The sequence below is a fragment of the Symphalangus syndactylus genome, chromosome 15, assembly GCF_028878055.3.
Source record: "Symphalangus syndactylus isolate Jambi chromosome 15, NHGRI_mSymSyn1-v2.1_pri, whole genome shotgun sequence".
Classification (NCBI taxonomy): Eukaryota; Metazoa; Chordata; class Mammalia; order Primates; family Hylobatidae; genus Symphalangus; species Symphalangus syndactylus.
In genome coordinates, this window is record NC_072437.2 from 24,534,616 (window position 1) to 24,560,994 (window position 26,379).

The window sequence follows — 26,379 nt, forward strand, 5'->3', positions numbered from 1 at the left end:
TGGAAGGGGTTCAATACATATTTGTTGAAGGAAGGAAGGAAGATCACTGGATAACATGCACCCATTGTATGAGGTTTCCGGTACTGTTGGGGTTTGAGGAGAAGTTTGGGAAGCAGACAGAAAAGGCCTGCCCTCCCTGATAGGAGAAATTCTAAGGCTGAGATATAAATGTTTCGTGGGATTTCTATTCACCCATGCGGCTGCAGACATTAATGAATGTGGTATCAAAAAATCTAGACGCTATGAAGTCAAACAGCCACTAGACTGGTATATCTGTCAGGGTTCTCTAAAAAACAGAACTAATAGGATAGATGTATATATGAAGGGGAGTTCATTGGGAGAATTGACTCACACGATCACAAGGTGAAGTCCTGCACTAAGCTGTCTACCAGCTGAGGAGGGAGGAAGCCAGTCCGAGTCCCAAAACCTCAAAAGTAGGGAAACCAACAGTGCAGCCTTCAGTCTGTGGCCAAAGGTCCGAGAGCCCCTGGGAAACCACTGGTGTAAGTCTAAGAGTCCAAAAACCAAAAAACTTGGAGTCCGATGTTCGAGGAAAGGAAGCATCCTGCATGGGAGAGAGATGAAGGCCAGAAAACTCAGCAAGTCATTCATTCCACGTCCTTCTGTCTGCTTTATTCTAGCCTTGCTGGCAGCCGATTAGACAGTGCCCACCCAGATTGAGGGTGGGTCTGCCTCTCCCGGTCCACTGACTCAAATGTTAATGTTTGGCAACACCCTCTCAGACACACCTAGGAACAATACTTTGCATCTTTCAATCCGATCAAGTTGACACTCGATATTAACATCACAACTGGTTTCGTGTAAGGTTGACATATGATCATGGTCCACACTAACCAACCTACCCCCGTGACTCAGAAGACATTTATATTCTCATTAAATAAAATAATTTCCAAATGAAGCATCTGGTGCCCAGAAGTTTGTTTCCCTGAATCTCTAGAGAACTGATGGGCTATTTTTAGTCTCACTGATTTCTCTTAACTGGCACATTTTCAGTTAATGAATAAAATTAAGAGAATTAACAATCCTTATCGGTAAGAGGGGTTGCTCCCTTCATCAAGCCAACAAACAGCTCTCCCCATCATAAGACACAAGTAGTATGAGAAATTGAAACTGCCCCGCCAACCAAAATGCATTTAAAAATTTTTTTAAAGACTGGGTGCAGTGGCTCACGCCTGTAATCCCCGCACTTTGGGAGGGCAAGGTGGGAGGATTGCTTGAACCCAGGAGTTTGAGACCAGCCTGGGCAACATAGTGCGAAACAGACTCTACAAAAATAAAAAAATTAGCCTGGTGTGGTGGTATGCACCTGTAGTCCCAGCTACTTGGGAGGCTGACCTAGGAGAATTGCTTGAGCCTCGGAGGTCCAGACTGCAGTGAGCTATGATTGTGCCACTGCACTCCAGCCTGGATGACAGAGTGAGACCCTGTTTCAAAAATAAAAATAAAAAATTTTAAAAAGGCTTAAACATGCTATGAAATGGCAAACTACAAACAATTCACCTACTTTGCCTTTCTTCCTCATTTACTAGTTTTTATGTTTTGTTTATTTAAAATAGTCACAAAATTAATGTCAGGGGCCAGTGCCAGTGGTACTTGAAAGAAGAGGGCAGTTGCATTGGCCTAATAAGGAATGAGTCACAAATCTATTCCCAAAGCACCTGTGATGGCCTGAAGGTTTTCCCAGCCCTCAGGTGATAATAAGCTGTCCTAAATGCAAATCTAGAGATGAGAACACTCAGATTTGCAACTCCCTTGAAGAAAGGTAAAAGCACTATCATTAGAGAAGAGCTCTGCCCCATAGTCCAGGTGATGCAGTGGAATGATGCTCTACACCTATTTGTATGGGTTTTTGGAAAGAAAATGCAAACTGATTTGGTCCACTTACCTGTGTAACTTCATTCCCACTTTTCTTTATCCTCTCCTAAAGCCGTAGCAATTGGTGGTGGTGGGTAAAATTGGAGGTAGTAGTGGCTGTCTACCACTATTTGTGTTTTTCCCTCATTTATCCACCTGGCTACACTGCCAAATATTACTTATATCATCCTAGGCATTTCTTCCATATAATGGAAGCAACAGAGAAAAAGAACACACCAGAGAAGAAATGTAAATACACCATTTTTATCTGTCATTAATAAGTACAAAACGTTGTGCTATTCACCAAAAATTATTGCATATCTAGACTGTTAAGGAGAAATTGTAATATATGTTGAACCAAATAATAAAGAGAAAGAGCTTATTAGAGGCTTATGCATAATCTTGATGATACTGGCAATTATTCATGTTAAAAGACATTCTGGTGATAATTTGTTTATAATGATCTCCTGAATCTAAAGTTTCTTTCGAATTCTGAAGCCCTTATGTGGTTGCATTTTATTTGCTATATTAGGTAGTTGGAACTAATAATACAAGGAGCTCATGTGGTTCAATTAGTTTATTTAAATTCAAAAGAAGCCCAAAAGCCTAATCTGTCACTTGCCTTAGAGTAGAGCTATTTCAGTCTCATAGTTAATATCGTAAATTAAGCCTTGATGTAAATAACCATTTTATTCCCCTACACTTTTACTTGCCCATATCCTTCCGGAAATGTACTGGGAGGAAAAAGAGGAGGTTCAGGCCAAATATTAGACTCGGCCTTGGCCTGTGTAACTGAGACCTGTATAAATGGAGTAATAAGAATCAGCTCACCCACTCAAACCACAGCGTTTATTGCTTCCCCACTTTCAAAGACCTTGAGAGGTTTTGAAACGATGGGGAAACTGAGGCTGGGAACATCTGATACACCCAGTCAGCTTAGTCACTTAGTAAATATCTGCTGAACAACTTACGTGGCACAAGGACGAAAACAGAGGTCTGTTTGATCGAATTTTTCACTTCCAAGCTGTGTACACTATGGGTACTTAATAAATCCTCCTAGACTTAATTGATTTTGACTTAATTCGCCACTTCTGCTGAATCTCCTTAAGCCTCGTCACGTAAACGTCTCATAATTCTCAGAACATACTTGGACCGTTGCCAACATACGTCCCTGGTGTCACTTTTTACTGTAACTGTTGCTTCATGTGGCTTTCCCCTTTTCCTAGATTAGAAGCATTCAAGGGGAAAATAGATCTGGAAAAAATATAGATAACAATTTACGTTTCTTCCTGAGCAACTCCTGCTCTAACAACTGTCAGAAAGAGTTGAGATATAGGAATAGGATCACCCCTATTTGACAGATGAGAAAATTGAGGGACAGACTATTATGTTATTTGTAAAAAAAAAAAAAAAAAAGTTCATATAGCCATTTTGGAATGAAGCCACAGCCAGAATTCCGGGATTTTCCAACCATAATACATAGCTGCTTTATACTCTAGATAAGTCATGCCATGTTGATTAGCCCTGGCAAGTTTCAGCAGGAGAGATATCAAAGAAAAACAGATCTGAGGCTGTTTGAAGAGATAAATGACCAAAGTTGGCACTGACAGAATAAGAATAGCAAAGGGTTAAAGAGCTTGGTAGACAGGCCAGAGAGGAGCACGGTGATAAGGAAATGGAGCAAGTATTAGAGAAGTTGTTTTCAATACCATGTATTTTTACCTACTGTGAAAAGAAAGTGTCAATAGTGATGATGATGATGATGATGAAGCTTAGGGAATGCCTACTATGTGCCAGGAACTGTTAGAACACTTTATATGCATTACCTCTTAATCCTTATTGAAAGTCTATGAGGTAGAAACTATTCTTAGCCCCATTTCACAGAAATGGCAACTGGAAGCCACAAGGTCCCACTTGCCCAAGGTGCCCAAGAACAGCATTGCTGCATTTTAAATCCAATTAGTCCAGTTCTGAGACTGTTCCCTTAACTCTTTTTTTTTTTTTTTTTTTTTTTTTACACTGCTTCTCCAGGAGAGGTTGCAAGACAAAACAGGCTTCTGAAATGTAACTCTAGAGCAAGAGCCTTTGTCTTGACCTCAGGATTTCACCAAGCTGGCCTCAGCCACGTGGAATGCAAGGAATTTCAGGGGCTCTTCCATGATTTTCCGTGGCCAGCTTTGGGGTCTAAAGCAGGCTCCAGGACTCAAAGTGTCCCTGAAGGCTGCGTCTAAAGCACATACCATCTGCCCTTAAACCTTAGGGCCAGCACTCGCCATTCCGCAGCCTGGCCTGCTTGCTTGAAAATATCATCATGCACCTACAGCAGCAAGTGCTGCCAAGGTGGCACTGGAAGAGGCAAAATTCAGAAAATCGGGTTGGGATTCCAGCCCTTCACTAGGATCATTTTCCCCAAGAAAAGTTTTGTTGGAGTCTGCCAGTCAATGACTCAGCCCATGTAAAGACACAGTTCAAATTATTCCAACGGAATACAAGTGGCTGGGGCCTGTTAACTGAACTGTAGATCATAGAAATCCATTGCTTTTCCCATGAAAAACTAATGGGATGCAGTTGTCTGACAGCTATTCCTATGGGCAAAAACTATTGTTAATGGGAGAGTCTTTAATAGTCCTCTAATTAATGTTTTCTTTTTTGTGCCCATATTTTAATTGATTTTTTTTTCAATTAGGAGCATACTAGAAAAAGATTTCAAAAATTACTTGTTTTAAAAGAAGCCATTAGAAAATCTCATCCTTCAGTTATGCTTTTTCTTTCTCACAGCAACCTGATTCTGAAGTCTTTCCTTAGCCAAAGTTGCATCTGTTCTATCCCATGCCGTGTAATTTAATGGCCATGTCATTCCAATAGCACCAATCTGTTGTTCTGTCAAGTACATATTACAGTTATTTAGCATCTTCCTTCCTCTTGTCGAGAATCAACGTGAGTATTCTGTATTAGAATCTTTCATGGTTGCTGATTTTAATAAATTTAATTCAGCTGGAAGTTCGAACTTGATTCTAGCCATCATCCCTAATCTAAATATTCCTGGAGTACAGATTATTCTTGGAAGTAGAAACTGCACAAATCCAACGTCGACTCCATCAGAATTCTGTTATTGTTTTTAAAGAGGTGGTCTCCAAACAATACAAACTATAATAAAATTAGAAATATGAAATGTAATAATCAGGGTGCGATTTAAATGTAGCATAAAGCACAAATCTGATCTTGTTATTCTCCTGCTTAAAAACTTTCAACAGCAGGAAGTTCATACCCCTTAGCTGGTCTCCCATTGTCTGGCTTCTGCCTCCTACTTCCTGCGTCACCTCTTGTCACTCCCCATACTCCCTACACCCCTTCCCTGTGTGGGCCTTAGAGAGCTGCGTGCCTGCCCCCAGATGGGACATTCTCCTGGCACATGTTCCTCCTCTAAAGAACATTCAACACCCACAACACACACACACACTAGACACACAACACATACACAATACACATACAACATGCACACACACTCCATGCACAGATACAGCACACGTACCATATACACAACACACACTTACACATGTAGCACACATACAACACAAACACAACAGAAAATACACACACAGCACACAACACAAACACACAACAGACAATACACACACACAATACACACACATAATACACACACAATACACATACAACATACACACATACCATATACATAACACACATACACACACAGCACACACACAACACACACACATGCAGCACACATACAACATACACAACACACACAATACACACATACATACGCACCACACACCTTGTTCACACACAGTATACCTACCCCATACACACACACAGAACACACATCCACACACAACACACATGCAGCATGAACACATACACCATACATACTACACACACAGCACACACACAACAGACACACAATACATACAATACATACAACATACATGCACACACACACACACACACACTTCGACCACCACTCACTCCCTTGCCAAGTTCCTACTCATTTTTCAGGTCTCAGTTTAAATGTCCCTTCTCCAGAGATCTCCTCTGACCCCTGACCTCAATTCTGACCCTCTCCCACCATTCCTTCTCAGCATTCTTCTCTAGAATATGTATCACAACTTCTAACTAGACATGTTTTGTTAACATCTGTCTTCCCCACAAGACTGCAAGCTTCATGAAGGGAGAAGGATGTCTTGATTTTCCTCACCTTTGTTTAACTAGCACTAAGCACAAGGCACATAGTAGAATCTCAAGAAATATTTGTTGAATGAAAGAATGAATGAGACCTTAGTCTGGAAGTATATGACCACCTGCTGGTTCCATACCTGGCAAGTCCCACGTGGAATAAGCAAAGGCCCTGAGGGCTTATGTGACCCATGAGCTGGTCCCTGGTGTGAGCCCACCTGACTGGCCCTAGCTGAGGCTCCTAGCTCCCAGTTCCTGGAAGGCTCTTCACAAGCACTCTGCAATGGCGCTCTCCATCCCCATCTCCGTCTCCACCCCACAGAAGCTGCACCAGTCCCTGCCACTAGGCACTGGACCCTCCCTCCCCGATCTCTCCAGAAATAGTGTGTTACCAAGAACGAAAAGGGAGGAAGAGTTAAAACAAAACAAAGCAAAAAACAAATCCTAGCTGCCACAAGGAAGATTTTCCCAGACATTTTTCTCTTTATTTCTTGGACTAAAATCAGGAGACACTATTTTTGACACCTCTGTTTTGTTTCACAGTGATACACAAAGACGCGTTACACTTCTGCACACTGCCCTGTACCATTTGGCTATGACAAGTTGCTTTGATAACCAACAGCATTTGTACACTGATGCATATCCTGGCAAATCTTATGCCTTAACAAAAACTTCCTTACACATTGTTCGCTGTGTCAAATAGCTTCTTTTGTTTTGACAATAGCTTTTTCATTAGGATTTTACAATCCTATAGGATCCATTCCTAAAATTCTGTTACCTAGAGTCTCCCAGGGTTTGAATTAGTGTGCCTCAGACACCCATGGTGCATAATTCTTCAAAATATTAATACTAGATTGTACTAGGGTTCAGGGCTGTCTCTTAAAATGTGGACACTTACACAAATACCCTGTAAAATTGAAAATAATTTTAAACATAAAATATTTGAATAAGTACAATTAAGTAGCTTTTAACATGTTTGATGTGAAAGTTTATTCTGTGGAAGAATCAAAGAGCCGGTCAAAATACTACTAAATGTATGATTTTGTAGTTACTGAAAATGAAATATCATATAGAAACATTTCTCTTTCTTTTGATAATAACATTTACTCAGCGCTTACTATGTGCTAGACATTTTTCTAAGCCTTATGCATGTGTTAACTCATTTAATCACACAACAGTCCTGAGAAGGAGATACAATAATTATTTCATTGAACAGATGAAGAAAAAAGTCAAGTAATTGCTCAAAGTCATGCAGCTAAGAAAAGGTTGAGCCAAGTTATGAGACCAGAACCTGTGAGCTTGATTACACGTCTATCCTCCTTCCAATGGATAGGTCCATGGAAATAATTGTTTCCCATTCCCAAATCCCTATATATACATATCTTATTATATTTAAAATTTTCTTATGCATCCTATTATTATACGAAAGATCATCATAGATTTTTATCCTCTCTGGATTTTAACTATTGCTAATGAATAGCTTGGCAGTGTTACGTAACTGAGTCAGGTAGGTCTGGATTTAAAATCTAGTTCTACCACTTACCAGTTACATGGCCTTGGGAAAGTTTCTTAATCTTCTGAGCCCATCTGCTATTTTGTAAAAATAGGGATCATTATTGCTGTTATAAGGAGAAAATGAGATGACCATATATAAATTGCTTGGCATGTAGGTGATCAATAACATTCTTTGCTCCAAGTTTGTAAGTAAGGACACTAGGAAATTACAGCAATTCTCACAAAAAAAGAAGGTTTCATTGATAAATTACTAGTTCAATGTTGTAAAATACTTTCTATTAGCTGAAATAGCGTATATGGTTCCCTACAAGTCCCAGTTTTATCAAGAGATAAGAGCATTTATAAAATTGTATTTTTCCAGCCAAATTGAAATGTGTATGTGCAGCCACAAAGCATTACATTAAAAAACTAGTGATCAAATTGACAATTATATGAGTGAATACAATATAATAGCCATACTGGTAGAAGTGTGGACATTTCATTAATTCTATCCTCATTTTGTGGAATTCTGCTTTCCCAAGTCTCTCCATTAGACCCATTTGTGCACTTTGAATACATGAGCCTTTCTGGGTGTCAGCTTCCAAGAGCGGTGTTTGTGGCTAAAGAGATTTTAGAATGAGGTTAGAGAAGCCTGGGGTGGCTTATCCTCTAAACAAGAAATGCACTCTGTGTAACCCTCCTCCACCCCAGCTGATGGGCTGTGGCTATGTTTTGATCCTCATGGACACCTCACATCACAAATGATAGAACTGTATTTGGCCACCTGATATAAAGGCAGCCAATTCAAAGACTTTGCGCACATGAATTTGTAGGAGCTGGCTCAATCTGAATGCTCTCTTGGAGATTTGATTTTAACAAACAAAGAGACAAGCAACTGTCAAAGGAAGGAAGAAAAGGAAGCAAAGTAAGAGATGCCTGAAGCAAGTTGACAGGGCTGGAGGGACCCTGGCAAGTCACAAAGCAAAGAGATTTAGGATTAAAAATGTTAAAAAGATTTGATTTGCAAGAGAAGCAAATGAAGAGAGAAAAGAGAGATTCCTATACTACTTTGATTTAGATTAGAGTCCACTTCACCTCTATCTTTACAATAGATTTTCCAATACTTTCCCTAGAATGTCCATGTATACATAGGAAGCTGAATGAAACATCAATAATATGAACTTGAGACTAAGGAGACATGTTGGCATTACCCATTGTTATAGACTCTTATTAACAGCAAACAAGGACGTATTCCTTTTAGTGTCCTTGGCACCTGCCTGGTTATCCTCCCCAAAGAGGGTGATGCAGTTATTAATGCTGCTAACAGTAGATCCTCAGGACAGCGTTTGTTGATTAGCACAGACACCCAGGACTGAACACAGGACCCATGTCTGCCCTTCTCCATGGTGGTGGGGGAAGATTCAAACTCCAGAGAGGAAGTCTGAGCTGCCAAAAGTGCGGATGAAATTAGTGGGAAGCAGAGTGAGAACTCCAGATGTTTAGAATTAGGATGACTATAAACAAATTCATTTCCCCAGATCCCCCAAGCTTGCTTTTTAAAATTATTTTTATATCTGGTAAACAAATCAATACTCTCTTTTCTTGGCTGCAAATGGACTAATTCTTTAGGGAAGTATGATACTCAAACTGGTTCACAGTTTGCTCTTCTTTCTCCAGAAATTGTATAATTCACACATCAATGTAATTCTTTCAATTGGTAGTTTTGAGAACTTGGGGATTAACTATAAACACCGCCATATGCAATTACCCTTCCAGGCTGGTTTTATGTACGCTGTCACCTAATTATTATTTTCCTTTGTTTTACCAGCTTTGGCATCCAAATATTACTTTAGCCATAAACAGTCTTCACTATGTCACATCATGACATCATATTTGATATTCCTGTCATGGGAGGAACTCCTGTCATGAGGGCAAGGCAGGCATATAGAGTGACAGCTTTTGTGTAGCAAAGTAATCACTTGCAGATGATTATCTGAGCTCAAGCCTGAGAATTTCATCTATGTGTATATCACCAAGAAATGTCCACCCCTGCACTACTATTGCCTCTTCATCCATAAGCTGAAAGAAATAATGTCTTCAGCTAATCTAGAACACACATTAAAAATTCTTATTACTCTCTATTCCACAAATTTATTACATAATTATTCATATTTGGACATCACTCTAGCATGTACAAACAAGCGTATAGCAAGTTCAAAGACTCCTTCTGATAGCCCACAATAGATATGCCCTTCTGATTACCTTCCATACTGTGTAGGGGAAGGACCTTTCCTTTCTCTCAGCAGTCACACTTCTTTGGAATCTTTTGTCAGGGTTTAGAATCTGAAAGGAAGAAAGAAAGAGACAGAAAGAGAGAAAGAAAGAGAAAGAGAGAGAGAGAGGGATAGAGAGAGGGAGGGAGAGAGGGAGGGAAAAATCCTCAGGAAGCTTCTCTACTTAACAGGTTCAAGCAACCTTGATAATCATGTAATATTTGATTCACTTTTCCCCAACAAACACATGAGCATGTGCGTGCGTGCGCGCGCACGCACACACACACACACACACACACACAGAGGATCCTTGCTTTTGTATATAAGAAGTGATTGTTCAATGGTTGACTTTGGAGTTGCAAGCTACTTACAATAGTCCTAAAACCAAAACTTGTTTTTACAGGGCCGTTGTTCAAGAGAGAACTGCAAGTATCTTCACCCTCCGACACACTTAAAAACTCAACTAGAAATTAATGGAAGGAACAATTTGATTCAGCAAAAAACTGCAGCAGCAATGCTTGCCCAGCAGATGCAATTTATGTTTCCAGGAACACCACTTCATCCAGTGGTGAGTACATCTTATTCGGTGATGAGTTGGATGGTTACAGTGTTGGTATGGATGATGCCACGTTGACCTAGGGTGGCCTCTCTCCACTTTGTCACTTTGGTTACAATTAAAGCAAATAGCTTTAAAGCTCAATAGATGAAGGAAAATAGACTTTTAAAAAATTAATAGAAAAATATTTGTGGAAATAGGAGGCAAAGACAATTTCTAGTCAATATCTGGGAAATCTGTATCACTCCAACTCTTTTCATCAGTAACTCTCTGTCTCAGCCATCTTAGAATGGAAATAGTTTTAACATGTTTATTTACAGTGTGAATTAATAATCTATGTATCAATGAGTTTGAGATGCCTAAAAATATTTCGAGCCTTGTACTTCTATGGCACCATTTAAAGGATGAGGAAAGTGAGAAACCAGTGAAGTTCAATGATTTTCCCCAATGTTATACAGCTAATAAATCTTGGAGCTGGGACTTAATTCAGACATGTTAGCAGAGTGCTTTCTGCAGTGTGTTCCAGGAAGATCCTAGTAACAGCCCCCAAAGAAGGATGTCAAATGCAGCAACACAAAGGAAGACCGTACCTGAGTCACTTAGGTCTCAACCTGCCTTTCAGAGGCCTGCAAAAGCTGTGACAGTTCTGACCATTGTCACAAGATCAAATGCCGGAGGGACTTAGCATATCGATATGTATTGCACAATATTTTTTTCCCTGATTTCACCCTGTCTGAAAGTATTTCCTTAAAGGTCTGGAAATTGTTTTAGGAATGATATCCTTGGGGAAAAGGAGTGCATTTAATTTTAGTAGGTTTCATTTACACTTGTGAATTATTTGTCAGAAACAAGCTCTTTTTTTTTTTTTAAAGAAAGCCAGTGAGTGAAATGTGTTTGTTTCTAAAAAGTATGTGCACAAAAGGCTTTTGTATAAAAATCAGTCTTTATTGTAGGAAAAGTCTGCATGACTGAAACCTGCTAAATTAGGAGGGATGGCTACCAGCAAATTTGATTTTCTTGTTGTGTTCCCTGTGAGACGGGGTGTGGAGGGCAGGGCCTGCCCAAAGGAGGGTAGAGAATTCCGGCAGGTCGTCAGCCATTCTGCTTGTCTCCAGGTTTCTGTACAGAGTAGCTGGGAACCAACTCTGCCCAGAGTAAAAGAAATGCCAGGTACAGAGGGCTCCAAGATAAATAAGATACAATGTTTTAGGGATAGACAGACACAACAGAAGGGCAAAGTAAGGTTCAAGCACAGGAAATGATGAGACTGGACAAGGAAAGCCTGACTGGAGGAAGTCCCAAATAAGCCTCTCGTAAAGGGTGAGTAAGAATTCACCCAGATTAAGGACTAGACGCAGATAGAGTTCTCAATATATTTAATCCCCAAAATAGGCATTTAAGTGGTTCTGTTTAAACTACACACATGTATAACTTATGGTTCTCTCTTTATTGATGCTCACATATAAACTATTTTATTAAATTACCTAAATGCTAAAATAATTTAGTTATACATATTAAATAATGTCTACAGCAATAAATTTAGAGCCAGCAAGGTCAACATAATACCACCACATTATGTGTCTCACTTATTTGACTCATACACATCCTATCTATTCAGAATTAATAAAGACTGACCCTGGTACTCACTGGTGGCAGTGTTAACAAGAGAATCCCATCCCTGCTGTTAACTATTAGTTGAACTTTTTTTGAAAGTTATGTTTATTATTGTCTCAAATATTAATTAGAAGCTCATAATCACCATTTATCTATGAAAAATGAATATTACACTTAAATATTTTAATAGAGGTTTTTAAATCACTGGAAGTATTAGAATAAAAACTGTGACATGTTTAAAAATTACCAACTCTACAAACAAATTAATTCAGTCTCAGAAATGAATTAGTGACCTAGTAGAATATAGGTGGCTGAATAATGGCTCTCAGAGGTACCTGGAACCTATAAATGTCACCTTATAAGGAATCAGGGGCTTGGCAGATGGGATTAAGTTAAGAATCTTGAGAGGGGGAGACCCTCCTGGATTGAATGCAGTTGCAAGCGTCCTTATAAGAGACGCTCAAGTAAGAGAGAGGAAGAGTTAGCACCGACAGAAGAGGAGCAAGGCAACCTGACCACAGAGGCAGATTGGATTGATGTGGCCACAGCAGAGGAATGCCAGCAACCACCAGAAGATGGAAGAGTCAAGAAATGGATTCTCCCCTAGAGCCTCTGGAGGGAGGGCAGTCCTGCCAACATCTTGATTTTGGCCCAGTGAACCCGATTTGGAACTTCTGGCCTCCAGGACTGTAAAGGGATAAATGTGTGTTGTTCTAAGCCAACGGGTTTATAGTAATTTATAGCTGTTTACAGCAGTTACCGGAAACTAATAGATGCAAAAGCTGCATAAGACAAGTCAATTGATAAAGAGAGTCTCAAGTATCATTCCATTTTAGGTCTCATAAACTAAACTTCTTTACAGTACTGTGGATATTTCTTCATTCCCTCCTTCTTCTGTCCACTCCTGAACCCATTCCCCCGCAGACTCTCACCAGTGTCCTCCGTATTACCAAACCAATGGTCACTTTTTGCCTTTATTGTTGCTGTGGTCTGAATGTTTGTGTCCCACCAAAATTCACGTTGAATCCTAACCTCCAAGGGCCTATGGGAGGTGACTAGATCCTGAGGGTGGAGCCCTCATGAATGGAATCAGTGCCCTTATAAGAAGAGACATGGGAGAGACCCCTCACCCTCCTGCCATGTGCAGACATAGCAAGAAGGCACGGTCTATGAACCAGGGAGCTGGTCCTCATCAGACATCAGATCTGCCGGCACCTTGATTTGGGGCATTCCAGCTTCCACAACTGTGAGAAATTCAATTCTGTTGTTTGTAAGCCACCCGGTTTATGATATTTTATTATAAGCAGCCAGAATGGACTAAGACAATTTCTTCTACCTCTCAGCAGTGCTCAAGTCATGTGACCAATCTCTCCTTTGTTAAACACTCCTTCCTCCATCTCCTTTGCCCACCATGTTCCTCTTCTGTATGTTGAGGTTCCAAGAGCTGGATATTTCTTTCCATCTACCCTCTCCCTTGTGGTCTCATCCATTCCTGTGTCTGTCAGTCATCTATAGACTGAGGACCCCCAAAACTATGCATCCAGCCCAACCTCTCCTCTGAGCCTCAGGCTCATATATCCACCTTTCTCCTGGCCTCACCTTTAAATTTCTTAAAGGAACTTGACACATTCAAAATCAAATTATTCCCATTTTAATAAATGGTACTATCAACTGGCAATCTAAAACCAAAACCTAGCAGACTCTTTCCTGAAATCACTGGAAGTATTAGAATAAAAACTGTGACATGTTTAAAAATTATCAACTCTACAAACAAATTCATTCAGTCTCAGAAATGAATTAGTGACCTAGTAGAGTATAGGTGGCTGACTGACATCCAGTTCATCAGCAAGTCCTTTCATATCTGCCCTGAACCCCATCCACTCCCCTGTATCTCGGCTCCCTCATCTGAGCCACCATCAACCTTTTATCAAAATATCATAAAAGCATTTACTTCCTAATCTATCAATATCCACTCTTGCCTTACTCCATTATATCCCACAGACAACAACCAGAGGAATCTTTTTAAAACATAAACAGCATCCTATCACTCTCTTATGTGCCCCTCCATGCTTTTCCATTTTATTGGGACATGACCGAAACTCTGACCTTGATCATGACCTATGGCTTCTGTGATCTAGTCACAACCCTGCGTACATTGCTGGGTGAACACACACAGCTCGTGCGTGTCCCAGCCTCTGCCTCTGCTGGCCTGTCCATGTCCTAGTGCTTTTCACACATTAACTCACCTCGTTCATAAGGACTCCAGGTCCACCCCTGCAACCCACATGCAACCCCCAGCATTCTCTACCAGCGAGCCCTCCTCCTTTTCTGCTTATCCATACAAATGAACTGTAATTTTGTTTGCTTCTTTCTCATTAGGGCTTCAGTTCAATCAATGTACACAGTGTTCTGGCACCATGTCTGCACCAATAAATATTTATTAAGGGAATGAAAATTCAAGCCATTCTCTCCCCTTACAACCCTTATGTCTCAAATTCACAATGTTTGAAAAGTTCCCTTCACTTATTCCTCCTAGCAGCTTTTCTCTCCCCAATTCCTGATAGGACAGGACAGGAATTCTTCTCTCCTTCCCTTCCCAGAGCGCGTACAGCCTTCATATGTGCACTCAAGATAAAGGAGCAAGTGTGAGCGACCTTTAGGAGGATGGAGATGGAAGAACCACGAGGAACAAGTCTTGCAGGAGTCTTGTGCCCTCCGGAGCTGCTTCTGGCAGTAGAGGGAGGGGGCTTAGGAGACGCCGTGTGTCAGCTTTTTAGCGTGAGTGCCAGGCACCTAACCTTTAAAGCAGACGCATTCTAAACGAGTGGGACGACGGCATTCTTGCCTACTGACCGGACTTTTGAGCCATGAAATACCTCAGGCCACTTGGCCGTTACCCTTGGCTAAGCCCCCTTGCTGCTACAAAATAGCAAAGAATGTGCATGTGTGCGTGAGAGTGTGTTGAGTACATAAGTATGAATGTGTAGTAACTGTATATGTGCAAGTGTGTATATGTGTGCATGCAGGTGTGTAGTGAGTGTATATATGTGTGCAAGTGTGTTGTGAGTGCATATGTGTTGTCTGTAGTGTGTTTGTGTTGCATGCGTATTGTGAGTGTAGTTGTGTGTAGTGAATGTATTATGTGTGGTGTATGAGTATGTTGTGAGTATATGTGAGTGTACGTGAGTTTGTTGTGTGCATGAGTGTCCTCTGTGTGGTGTGTTGTGTGTGAGAGTACATGAGTGTGTTGTGTGTAGTGAGAGTGAGTGCTGTGTAGTGTGTTATAGTGTGAGTGTAAGTGTACATGAGGATATTGTGTGTATGAACATATGTGAATGTGACTATATGAGGGTACATGAGGGTTTTGTGTAAGTGTATGATCACATGTGTGTTGTGTGTGAGTGTACATGAGTGTTGTGGGTGTATGTGTGTGAGTGTACATGAATGTGTGTTGGTGTTGTGAGTGTACGTGTGTTGTATGTGTATAGTGTGTGAGTGTACATCAGTGCGTTGTGGGTGTGTGTACTGCATGTATGTGTGTACGTGAGCGTATTGTGTGTATATTAGTGTGTTGTGAGTGTATATACTGAGTGTACGAGTGTATTGTGTATATGTGTAGTGTATGTGTGTACATGTGTGGTGTGTATTGTGAGTGTACATTAGTTTTGTGTGTACACGACTGTTGTGTGTGTACATGAGTGTTATTTTATGTGAGTGTATAGTGTGTGAGTGTACAAGTGTGTGTGTTGTGAGTGTACGAGTGTTGGGTGTGAACATGTGTGAGTGTATGTGAGTGTATAAGTGTGTGTTGAGTAAGTGTATGTGAGTGTGTTGTGTGTATAGTGTATGTGAGTGTACGTGTGTTGTGTATGTGACTGTTGTGTTTACATGAGTGTGTTTGTGTGAGTGTACATGTATTGTGTGTAGTGAGTATATATGAGTGTACTTAAGTGTGTATGTGTGTTGTGAGAGTGTATGTGGGTGTGAGTGTACATGAGTGTGTTTTGTGTGTTGAGTGTACATGTTTTGTGGGTGTGTGGGAGGCATAGGTGTGTTGTGAGTCTGTGTGTTGTGTGTGTGTGTATGTGATGTGTGTTGTGTGTTGTGAGTGAGTGTATATGAGTGTTGTATGTGTTGTGTGTGTACGAGTGTTTGTGTGTTGTATGTGGGTGTGTTGTGAGTGTATGAGTGTTGTGTGAGAGTAGAAGTGTTTGTGTTGTGTGTGTGTGTTTTGAGTATGTGAGTATACATGAGTGTGTGAGTCTATGTGTATGAGTGTATATGTGAGTGTATATGAGTGTGTTGTGTTTCGAGTATGAGTTTTGTGAGTGTGTAGTGAGTGTACATGAGTGTGTTGTGTGTGTGGTGTGGGTGTATTTTGAGTGTGTGTGAGTGTACTTGAGTGTGTAGTGTGTGTTGTGAGTGTATGTGTATGTATGAAAGCGTGTTTTGAGTGTGTATGAGTGTGTGTTGTGTGTATGAGTGTGTGTGTTGTGTGTATGAGTATGTGTTGTGTATATGAGTGTGTTGTGTGAGTGTACGTGTGTTGTGAGTGTATGGGAGTGTGCTGTGAATGTGTATGAGTGTGTGTTGTATGAGTATGTGTTGTGTATATGAGTGTGTTGTGTGTGTGAGTGTGTGTGGGTGTGTTTGTCATCTCTGAACCTGGACGTGATGTCCTGGGAAGGAAAGCAGGGCATGGAAGACTGCGGAGAGGAACACAGGAAGGTGGAGTAGAGAACAGACGCAGGAAATCGCAAGACCAGCATTTCAGAAGCGATTTTCTTCAAGAAGGCTTCCCGCGAATCTTGTCCTCTGGCCTTTTTAGCTGTGGCTTTGAGCTGAGAGATGACGTGGACCAAATGGATCCTGTCTCAGACAGCCTGGCAACAGCACTTCTGCAGAAACTGCAGGGCTAATTCTCCCAAGCTGTAGTTGGTGCGCTTCCAGGAACAGAATCATTGGAAGGTGCTGCCCTTCTCTTTTCTCAGCCGCCAGCTGAGAACCAAACTCAGACACCGGGATCCGTTGTTGGCCGAGATTCTACCTCAGGAGTTCAGTTTGAATTCAGGATCTGAGAACCACTTTTCCAAGGCAGCTGGCCCCACACCTCCTGTCTGTAGAAGGCCCAGGCTGGCTGTGGGTCGCGTTCCTGTGCAACTCTCCACCAACGCTCTCTGCATTCTCTCCAGAAACATACGGGCAACTGATTTGTGTGTGTGTGTGGGGGGGGGGGGGGGCGGGGGGAGGGTTGTTTTTCCTCTTTTGTTTTAGGAAATAACCAACAAAATCTAGTAATCGCAGAAGAGTGGACATGGCCTCAGACTAGGAGCCAGGAGTCCCGGGTGTGCTGCCTTGACTTTGCCTTGCAGCATTGACCTTGGATTATCCATTTAGTGTCTCTCCTCTAAATTGTTTTCACCTGGAAGGCTGAGCAATTCTTGCTGCCGCACTTGCTTCTCATGGATTTGAGAAGATTAAAGAAGACAAGTATGAGAATGCCTTGAGAACGACCAGAACCTTTCACAGATGTAAAGCATCATTATCCACAACAATATTAACACGGAGTGAGCCTCTCTGCAAATCACCGTAACTGTATTTTTTAACTAATCAACTTCAATGAAAAACATGCTACATCAAAAAGGAACATATCCAACTGCGTCTGTCTTCATAAGGCCTATGAACTTGCAACTTTCAGTTTCACGTGACAGAAAATTTTTTTCAGTCCACATTTCAAAAGGAAAGAGAAATTTGTTGCTATAATTTTACTCATTTTATACCCTTACTATACTGCTATGCTCATTACATCCCTGTTGTAGAACTGTTAGATAATTTGAGGCTAAAAAAACCTTGATCAACATTGATTTTTACAGTATTAATGAGAGCTGCTTTTTACTGAGTTCTGACCATGGGAAATGGGAGCGCAATAGCCTCTTGTTCTGCCCAACCCTTTCAGCTAAGTAGTTTCACTTCCTCATTGCAGATAAGAAAATTAAAGCCCAGGGAGGTTAATTTCCTCCCCAGGTTAAAAAGTAGTAAGTGTCAGAGAGCTAGATTTGAATTCAGGTCTCTCTGAGTCTAAAATCTATGGTTTTACTTTAAAATAATACTATTTCTCTCTGAACTATGTTATTGCCTTCATCAATAAAACATACTGGAACATTCATTTTAGACTATGAAATCAGATGAACAAATACATATATTTTTGAAGGCAAAAGTTAGCTAATTGGAATAGATTTGTCGATATCCAAAATGGTTTTGGGAAATGAGTTTTGAGGTTCTCAATCCTATCGACAAAGCAAAGTACAACCCGTATTTATGGTACCACACTAACCCTGGCTTCAAATGATCTGCGGGCTGGGAGGATTGAGAATTTGCTCCAGAGAAAATAAAAATGGAAGCATGGAGGAGGGCTCTTTTATCTAAATGTTTACGTTGATAGTCTCTGGGTTAAATTACACATTTAGTGCAAGTTTTTTAATACTATTTTCACTCCTCACATATGACAATGGTCCCCAAATTTGGCCATGCATCAGATCATTTAGTAAAATTTCTAAAATTCAAATATCAAGGTCTCAGCCTAGATCTACTGGGTCAGAATTTATCTCTATTTGTAAAATATCCCCCAGGCATTTCTAACAGAGCTAGTCCACTGAATCACTGATGTGCTGTGATTTATGACCTTTCAGAATTGATTCTTTTTAAAAATCCTAACATTACATAGTCCTTAGACCATTTAAATCACTTGGCTTTTTCTCCAGTAGTACTAAATTATAAAAGCTACAGTTACTGAAAATCATAACTTTCTATAATTATGACTCAGTGAGTAACATACACATATAAACGTTTGTTGACAGTCAAGGAAGAAAAAAATTCTGCCATCTATTTCCCACATTCAGACCTCATGTTGCAACTTTCTCCCAAAGTGGATTTTACCTCTGAGCCATAAAGATCTAAGAGCTCCTTGTGGGAGTTCTGAGCCAGGACCCCTCTAAGACCATCAGAACCACCCCTTCTAGCCACTTTGAAAATAGGCTTTCCTGCCTATCTGATAGCTGCCTGCAGAAACTATCAATAATTTACTCTTTTCTATCATAACTTTTCATAAGAGATATTTTTCTGTTACTGCTATAAAGAAAAAGTATGTTTACTAAACGTAGGTTGTTATTTTTCCCATATGTTAAACAATCCATCCAGGGTCATAAATAGACAAGAAGAATGTCACCCACAATGCAGAAACAGAGAACAAGCGTGACACAGCATAGTTCAACGTTAAAAGTGTGACAAGCAACAGTAAAGTTCAGTGTTAAAAAATTGCAGTAATATGTAATTGCAAATACATTGCAAATCGAAATCAAATAGGTTAAAAATCGTCTATAATTAACAACCAACCAAACAAACGAAAAGAAGCATTCAGGTCCAATGTGGTGAACAGTTTATTCTAAGAAAAATCTTTAGCATTTTAAATTACTTAACAAGGTTTGTTCTCTTAAATGTACATTATTTCCTTTCTAAAAGGCAGAATTATTTACATACTATTAGGTGGAGCTTTTAAAAATAATCATCACCTCAACCCACTAGCATATTTCTTCTTATTCCTAGATGAGGAATATAGGGTCAGAGAACAAATTTAATAAGGTTCTGTATGCTCTTGTCACTGCTGTGTTGATTTTGTGACCTAGGAAACCAAACCAACTTTTAATGGCCAATCAAAAAATTGTTTGATTAAAAAGCTCTTCCAGAAAACCTTTCAGGAAGGGAAGACTGACTGGATCTAGACGTAGTTGAACTAGAGCAAAAAATCGTAGGTTTATTTGAAAACTACATTTGAATTTTGGGAATATACATGCTAGTGATGGAATATGGAAACATACTGGTAAGTCTGGGCAAAATAAAATTCCAAGTTACTCCACTGTTTGAGAATGCATAGACTTGGCCAACTTGAAAATCAGGCTGTAATCAAAGAGTTTCATGACTCCTCTCCCTTTGAGAAACACGTAGAATAAATCAAAGATTATTAGTCAGTATTCTATAGCTTTTACTACCTTAGTGTTACAGCATTTAATAGTTTGGAATGTTGAGTAATTAGAGTTGAAATTATTCTCTTTTGTTGAGAACACTTTCCTAGGGACACAAGCTTAATCTAGTTCCTGTAACTAGAGTTTTTTGATGATGTTCTCTCATATTTCTGTATGGTTTGGGGAAGAGAGGGTCTACATGGATTTCATTTTTATTATAGGTCAGCATTGAGCTGTACAACTAACACAAAGAATATATGATGAATACATTTTGCTCAAATGACATTTGCTGGTAATTTTTTAAAGTTTTATTCTAAATAACTCTTTCTCCTGTGTTGTCTTCCTTTAACAGCCCACTTTTCCTGTAGGTCCCGCAATAGGGACAAATACGGCTATTAGCTTTGCTCCTTACCTAGCACCTGTAACCCCTGGAGTTGGGTTAGTCCCAACGGAAATTCTGCCCACCACGCCTGTTATTGTTCCCGGAAGTCCACCGGTCACTGTCCCGGGCTCAACTGCAACTCAGAAACTTCTCAGGACTGACAAACTGGAGGTACTTCAATTCTATTTGTGTTTTGAGGTGCATTTGTGGGAGAAGTATACTTCTGTATAAGTGGTTGCTTGTAACATATTAATTCAGTCTTGCAAAACAGCCATGTAAACACACATACACAAACTCTCACCTAAAACCCATGTATTCATAACTCTATGGTTTGAAGTTAAGGCCAAGTATGAAGGAAATTAGTCTATGGAAAAGACTAGTTTTAACACAACAATCAGCTGCATGGAATATGCGTTTAAGGGAAAAATATTAAACAATCAATGGAACAGTGACTCAATCATGATGCACCCCATAGAGATGGCTCCAGGTCCTGAAGGCCTCCTCACGTCAAGGTCTAACCCTTGCAAGACCCTGGAAAGTTCTGGAAACTGGTGGGTCAGGAGCCCAGCAACCAGGGCAGCCGAGGACACTCAGGGACACGGGTGGGAGTAAGTGGGACTACAACTATTTACCAATTGGTATGATCATATTTCAGTATCTCAAGAACAAGCATGGTTGCTCTAGTATGTTCTGGCATAGTAGTTCTGATTGCGTTGTTGCTAAACAGGGGAAATTGGGAGGATGAGTAAATTTAGTTTTTTGTTTTGTTTTGTTTTGAGACGTAGTTTCGCTCTTGTTGCCCAGATTGGAGTGCAATGGCGCGATCTTGGCTCACCACAAACTCTTCTGCCCGGGTTCAAGCGATTCTCCTGCTCAGCCTCCCAAGTAGCTGGGATTATAGGCATGCGCCACCACGCCTGGCCAATTTTGTATTTTTAGTAGAGACAGGGTTTCTCCATGTTGGTCAGGCTGGTCTCGAACTCCCAACCTCAGGTGATCCGCCAGCCTTGGCCTCCCAAAGTGCTGGGATTACAGGCGTGAGCCACCATACCCAGCCCGTAGATGTAGTTATTAATTGAGATATTTTCTTTAACCTCGATTGTTCTATAACATTCAAGAAAACAAGTTCCTATATATAAAACACATCATTGTTATGAATCAAACCAAACCTCCTATACTTTGTTGGGTAGAATTTCTCTTTAATCAGAGCTCTAGAACTCATCTATCTATCTTACTGCTATATCCCTATGATACTCACTACAGCATTTTATAAGGGTGTGTAAAGAGTCTCATAGATTTTTCAGAGAGCTCCTTTAATTCCATTACTGATTAAAGGTGTTAGGTGACAAATCTGGTTAGGATGTACACAGTGCTTTCTGTTAGTGGGATTATTAGAGAATGTTCTTTCAATGTGCATTTGTTTAAATATTAACCCAATAAACCTTGAAGGCAACAAAATGTGGCTGCCTAATAACCTGTGCAAGTTTTAAAACTCAGAACTTCAAACTGCAAATATTTTAAAAGATATTTATTTTTTCACTTAGTTTCAATCTGGATGCCCAGATGAAGAGAATGTAAACTCTTAATTGTTACTATTTTGAAAAGATCCCGCCTATCCTTGTCAATTACTGAATAGACCTTTCTCAGGACTGGAAAAACGTTTTGGGCTCCACCTGCTGGACCCACAGAGCTTTTGTGTTCAGTATGTGGCTGTATTTTAGAAAACAAATTAAATCAGTGGAATTGGGAACAAATTGTCCTTCCCAACAGGGCTGGTAGACAAAGACATGTAAAAATGAATCACAATGATTTTAGCAGAGCGGCTTTTGGTTCATTTCAAACCAGGAATGAAGTCAGCTGCACACAGAGCACCTTGGTAGGAGCTTGATGGCTGGTCCACACCTATGACACTATCAGACAGAAGTCATTCCATTGATGGAGGAAGGCTTGCTCAGAATCTGTGGGAACATCTTAGTGATTTTTTATTTTGTGCATTTTATGAACTAAAGATAGAATGTTGGCTAATATCCAAAGTAGGAGGAAACAATTAACAATCTGGTTATTCATGCTATTTACCTTCAACCTGGCCTGGTCACTGGTCAGTGAAACAGTATTTCCTAAGTACGTCTGACTTCCACAATACTTGAATTTCGTGTCAGGGGCCCTTCATATAACATCACTAATGATCAGTGTGATGATCATTTACATATCCACTTTGGAATTGGAGCCTAAAAATAAATAACTTATGATTCTACTCATAATTATTCCCTGCTAATATTTATAAGCAGAGAAGATTATATAAGCAATATGCATATGTTATTTATGCTATTTCATGTTATCTATATGCAGGGCATAATTAAGAATACTCTTCAAATTCTAAAGAAATATTTTTTCATACAGTAAAATCTTGATCCACCAGAATTCTCAGGGGATAGAGAATCCTAGTTACTTGAGATTTCAGGATAATTTAGCGTTAAAGAATTTTTAAAATAAACCATTTCCCTCCGTTTTTTCTTTCTCTATATCTCTTGCCATATTTCTCTCCTTTTTTGTCTTTTTTTTTTTTGTCTTTTCTGTGCTGTCAAAAATAGTATAGTGACCTTAAAAATGAAAATTTTGGTGTCTTAGATATTGTTCTTCTGATTTATGATTATGTTATCTTTGTAGAGCAGGAGAGAAGGAGTGGGAAACAGGAGTGTTCAGATTCCCCCCACCCCACCCCACCCCACCTCCTTAGAGAGAGGAGGAACAAGTTTGTCGTCGTTTTCCCTGATTCTTTTTGTACAGCTATGACCTGGTAGCTTGATATATGGTGAAATTATCCCTCCACACACACAAAAAAAACCTATAGCATTGTCAGAATTGTCATCCAAGTAGGAGATTGAAGATATAGAGAGAGGCAGATAGATTATAGGTGATTGATAGATTAAATAGATTATAGGTAGGTAAGCAGGTATATACATAGGTAGGTAACTAGATTAGATAGATGATTAATTAATTGATAGATTTTAGATAGATAAGTAGATGATAGATGATGGATGGCTGGATGGATAGATGATAGATGGATGAATGAATGGCTGGATGGATGGATGGATAGATAGATGGTAGGTAGATAGATGATAGATAATATTAGGTTGGTGCAAAAATAATTGCAGTTTTTACCATTAAAAATAATGATAGATTAACAGATAATAGATGGATGGATGGATAGATAGATGGATGGGTGGATGGATAGATGGATAATAGATAATAAATGGATAGGTTGATAGATGATAGATAATAGATGATAGATGGATGAATGAACAGATGGATAGATGATTGGATAGATTGATTGATGGTAGATGATAGATGAAGGAATGGATGCATGGATAACTAGATAGATGATAGATGATAGATATATGGATGGATGGATAGACAGACAGATAGATCAATAGACAGCTGCATAATATGCTACCCAGGGACAATGGAGGCCTTGTTGCTTTTCCTTTGTTATTTTAGCTGAACTGCAGATTTCGGATTATTTTCTCAATATAGATTTTCACCCTAGAAAAGGGGGTAAAACAAAACTCAAATGACTGTGTCAGAGATTGTGGTTACCTGGGTTCCGGATAATCAATCTTTTCTTGGTGGTGGTACAAGAACCACCACTGAAAGCGAGGCAGCCTCCGCTCCTTCCGCGGTGGCCGGGGCCGCAGGGGCGCCTGGGCTCAGGCTTGCCTCTGCAGCGCGGCTCTTCTTCCCTGTCTTAGGTATGCAGGGAGTTCCAGCGAGGAAACTGTGCCCGGGGAGAGACCGACTGCCGCTTTGCACACCCCGCAGACAGCACCATGATCGACACAAGTGACAACACCGTAACCGTTTGTATGGATTACATAAAGGGGCGTTGCATGAGGGAGAAATGCAAATATTTTCACCCTCCTGCACACTTGCAGGCCAAAATCAAAGCTGCGCAGCACCAAGCCAACCAAGCTGCGGTGGCCGCCCAGGCAGCCGCGGCCGCGGCCACAGTCATGGTAAGTGCGGCCGCCCGCCGCCCCTGCACCCCGGCGCCTCTGCGGAGGCCGCTCCGGGCTGGGACTTGGATGTTCTTCCAAACACTCGGGAAACATGGAAGGCTGCTATTCCTGCTGCTCCGCTGCCTAAGTTTTGCTGTTGTTTTCCCCCTTTTTGTTTTGTTTTGTTTTCCCCTCCTGCCCCCCTTCGGCACAATAAGTAAATCCCTCAGGTGCAGGGAAAGCCCTGGGGTCCCTGAGCTCCGTTCCCCTCTCCTAGGGCGGCGGAGATTGAGTGTGCTCACTTAGGGTCTTCTTAAGAGAGGCTCAGGGGCCTTGTAATGAACATGAAGGTGGGCACCGCTTCAGAGAGGGGAAAGAAAGGTGCATTTCTGCACCTGAGCACGAGGAGGCAACCAGCTCCTTGGAGCAGCCGCGGAGGACAGCTGAGGCCTGAGAAGCTCAGCGAGTGATCTGGCTTTTCGTTACTCCCATTTTCTCCTCTTCTTTCACTTATCACAAGGGCAATGCTGGTCAGATTCCCCACCCCAGTGAGATTTTATGCAGAATAGCAATGCATGAAACAGATGAAAGTGGAGCCATCCTGGCTGGTGCAGAAAAAAAAAAGACCTGTGACCTAGGCTTGCTTCCCTGAGTCACCCTACTGTCTTTAGAGACCAGCAGTACACCATTATCATCACCTGGGAGCCTGCTCAGAATCTCGGGGAGCCTAACTGTCCCTTAGAGACCAGGTGCACCATTGTTAGGATCACCTAGAAGCCTGTGGAGCCTCCAGAATCCTCAGCCTCACCCCAGACCTCAGGGAATCAGAATTTAAGTTGCAAAACATCTCCCAGGTGTTTTGTATGTACAGTAACATTTGAGAAGCACCTGCCTAGACACTGCTTATCAAACTTGGCTACATTTTGGAACAACGTGAAGGATCTGACCTGACATCTGTCCCTTTCCCTGAAGTTTCTTATTTTCTTATTTAGTTGGTCTGGTGTGGTCTGGGCAGTGGGATTTTTTTTTTTTTTTAAGACAAGGTCTCTGTCACCCAGGCTGGAGTGCAGCGGAATGATCATGGGTCACTGTAGCTTTAAACTCCTGGGCTCAAGTGATCCTCCCGCCTCAGCCTCCTGAGTAGCTGGGACCATGCCCATCTAAGTTCTAAATTTCTTTGTAGAGACAGGGTCTCGCCATGTTGTCCAGGCTAGTCTCAAAACTCCTGGGATCAAGCAATTCTCACACCTTTACCTCCCAACGTGTTAGGATTACAGGTACGAGCTACCACACCTGGCGACAGTGGCCATTTTTAAAAGCTCCCAGGTGATTCCAATGCATCGCAAAGTTTGAGAACTTCTGCATTAGGTTGCAGAAGTTTCTAATTAATTTGTTTTCATGTGAGCTCTCTGGCTTATCAGAAGTCTATGTTAATATGTGATAGGCACTATGCATTCATTCTTTAAAAAAATTTAATGAGACCATGCATCAGGCACTTGCTGGGTAGAATAAATAAAGCAGGCAGGTTTCCTTGCCCTCAAGGAGTTTGCAGTTAGTAACATAGAGCAATAAAATGCTCCTCAATGACATGATAGAAATGCTTAATCGGGTACAGAGGGCATGAAGGACTCAGTGGCCAATCCTCCCGCAAGGAGAGCTGTGACTGCAGAGATGAAAAGTATAGTTTGAAAACACTTTGTTCTAGCTAGCAGCCATCACCTCATACACTGATTACTGATTAAAATGGAAGGGTAGCTGTCACACAAACAAGTTCACCATTACTCAGCGTTGTTTGCGCAAATGTTTATTAAGTCATGGACCTGCAATCAGTGATAGGGATACAGTGAGAAAGGCACCGTCTGCCCTGAGGTCATCACCACCGGGTGCAGAGCAGGTGGTTATAGAGACCTTTCCAATCTGAGCTGCTTATTTCCATACACCTTGAGCACTGGGCTCTTCATCTAAATCACTGTTT

At 40.8% G+C, this 26,379-nt stretch overlaps 1 protein-coding gene across 19 annotated transcripts in view; it reads left to right on the forward strand.

Annotated features, from left to right (window-relative positions):
- MBNL2 (muscleblind like splicing regulator 2) overlaps window positions 1–26,379 on the forward strand; it is a 173,766-nt gene that overhangs the window by 102,424 nt on the left and 44,963 nt on the right. For 13 of the 19 annotated variants that reach the window (XM_055245077.2, XM_055245081.2, XM_055245072.2 and 10 more), the window contains 3 exons: window positions 10,243–10,407; window positions 20,380–20,580; window positions 24,159–24,422. In XM_055245077.2, the coding sequence (XP_055101052.1) occupies window positions 10,243–10,407; window positions 20,380–20,580; window positions 24,159–24,422 (630 nt within the window). The remainder of the gene's footprint in view (window positions 1–10,242; window positions 10,408–20,379; window positions 20,581–24,158; window positions 24,423–26,379) is intronic. The other 6 variants (XM_055245084.2, XM_055245085.2, XM_055245086.2 and 3 more) reach the window with 3 other exon arrangements.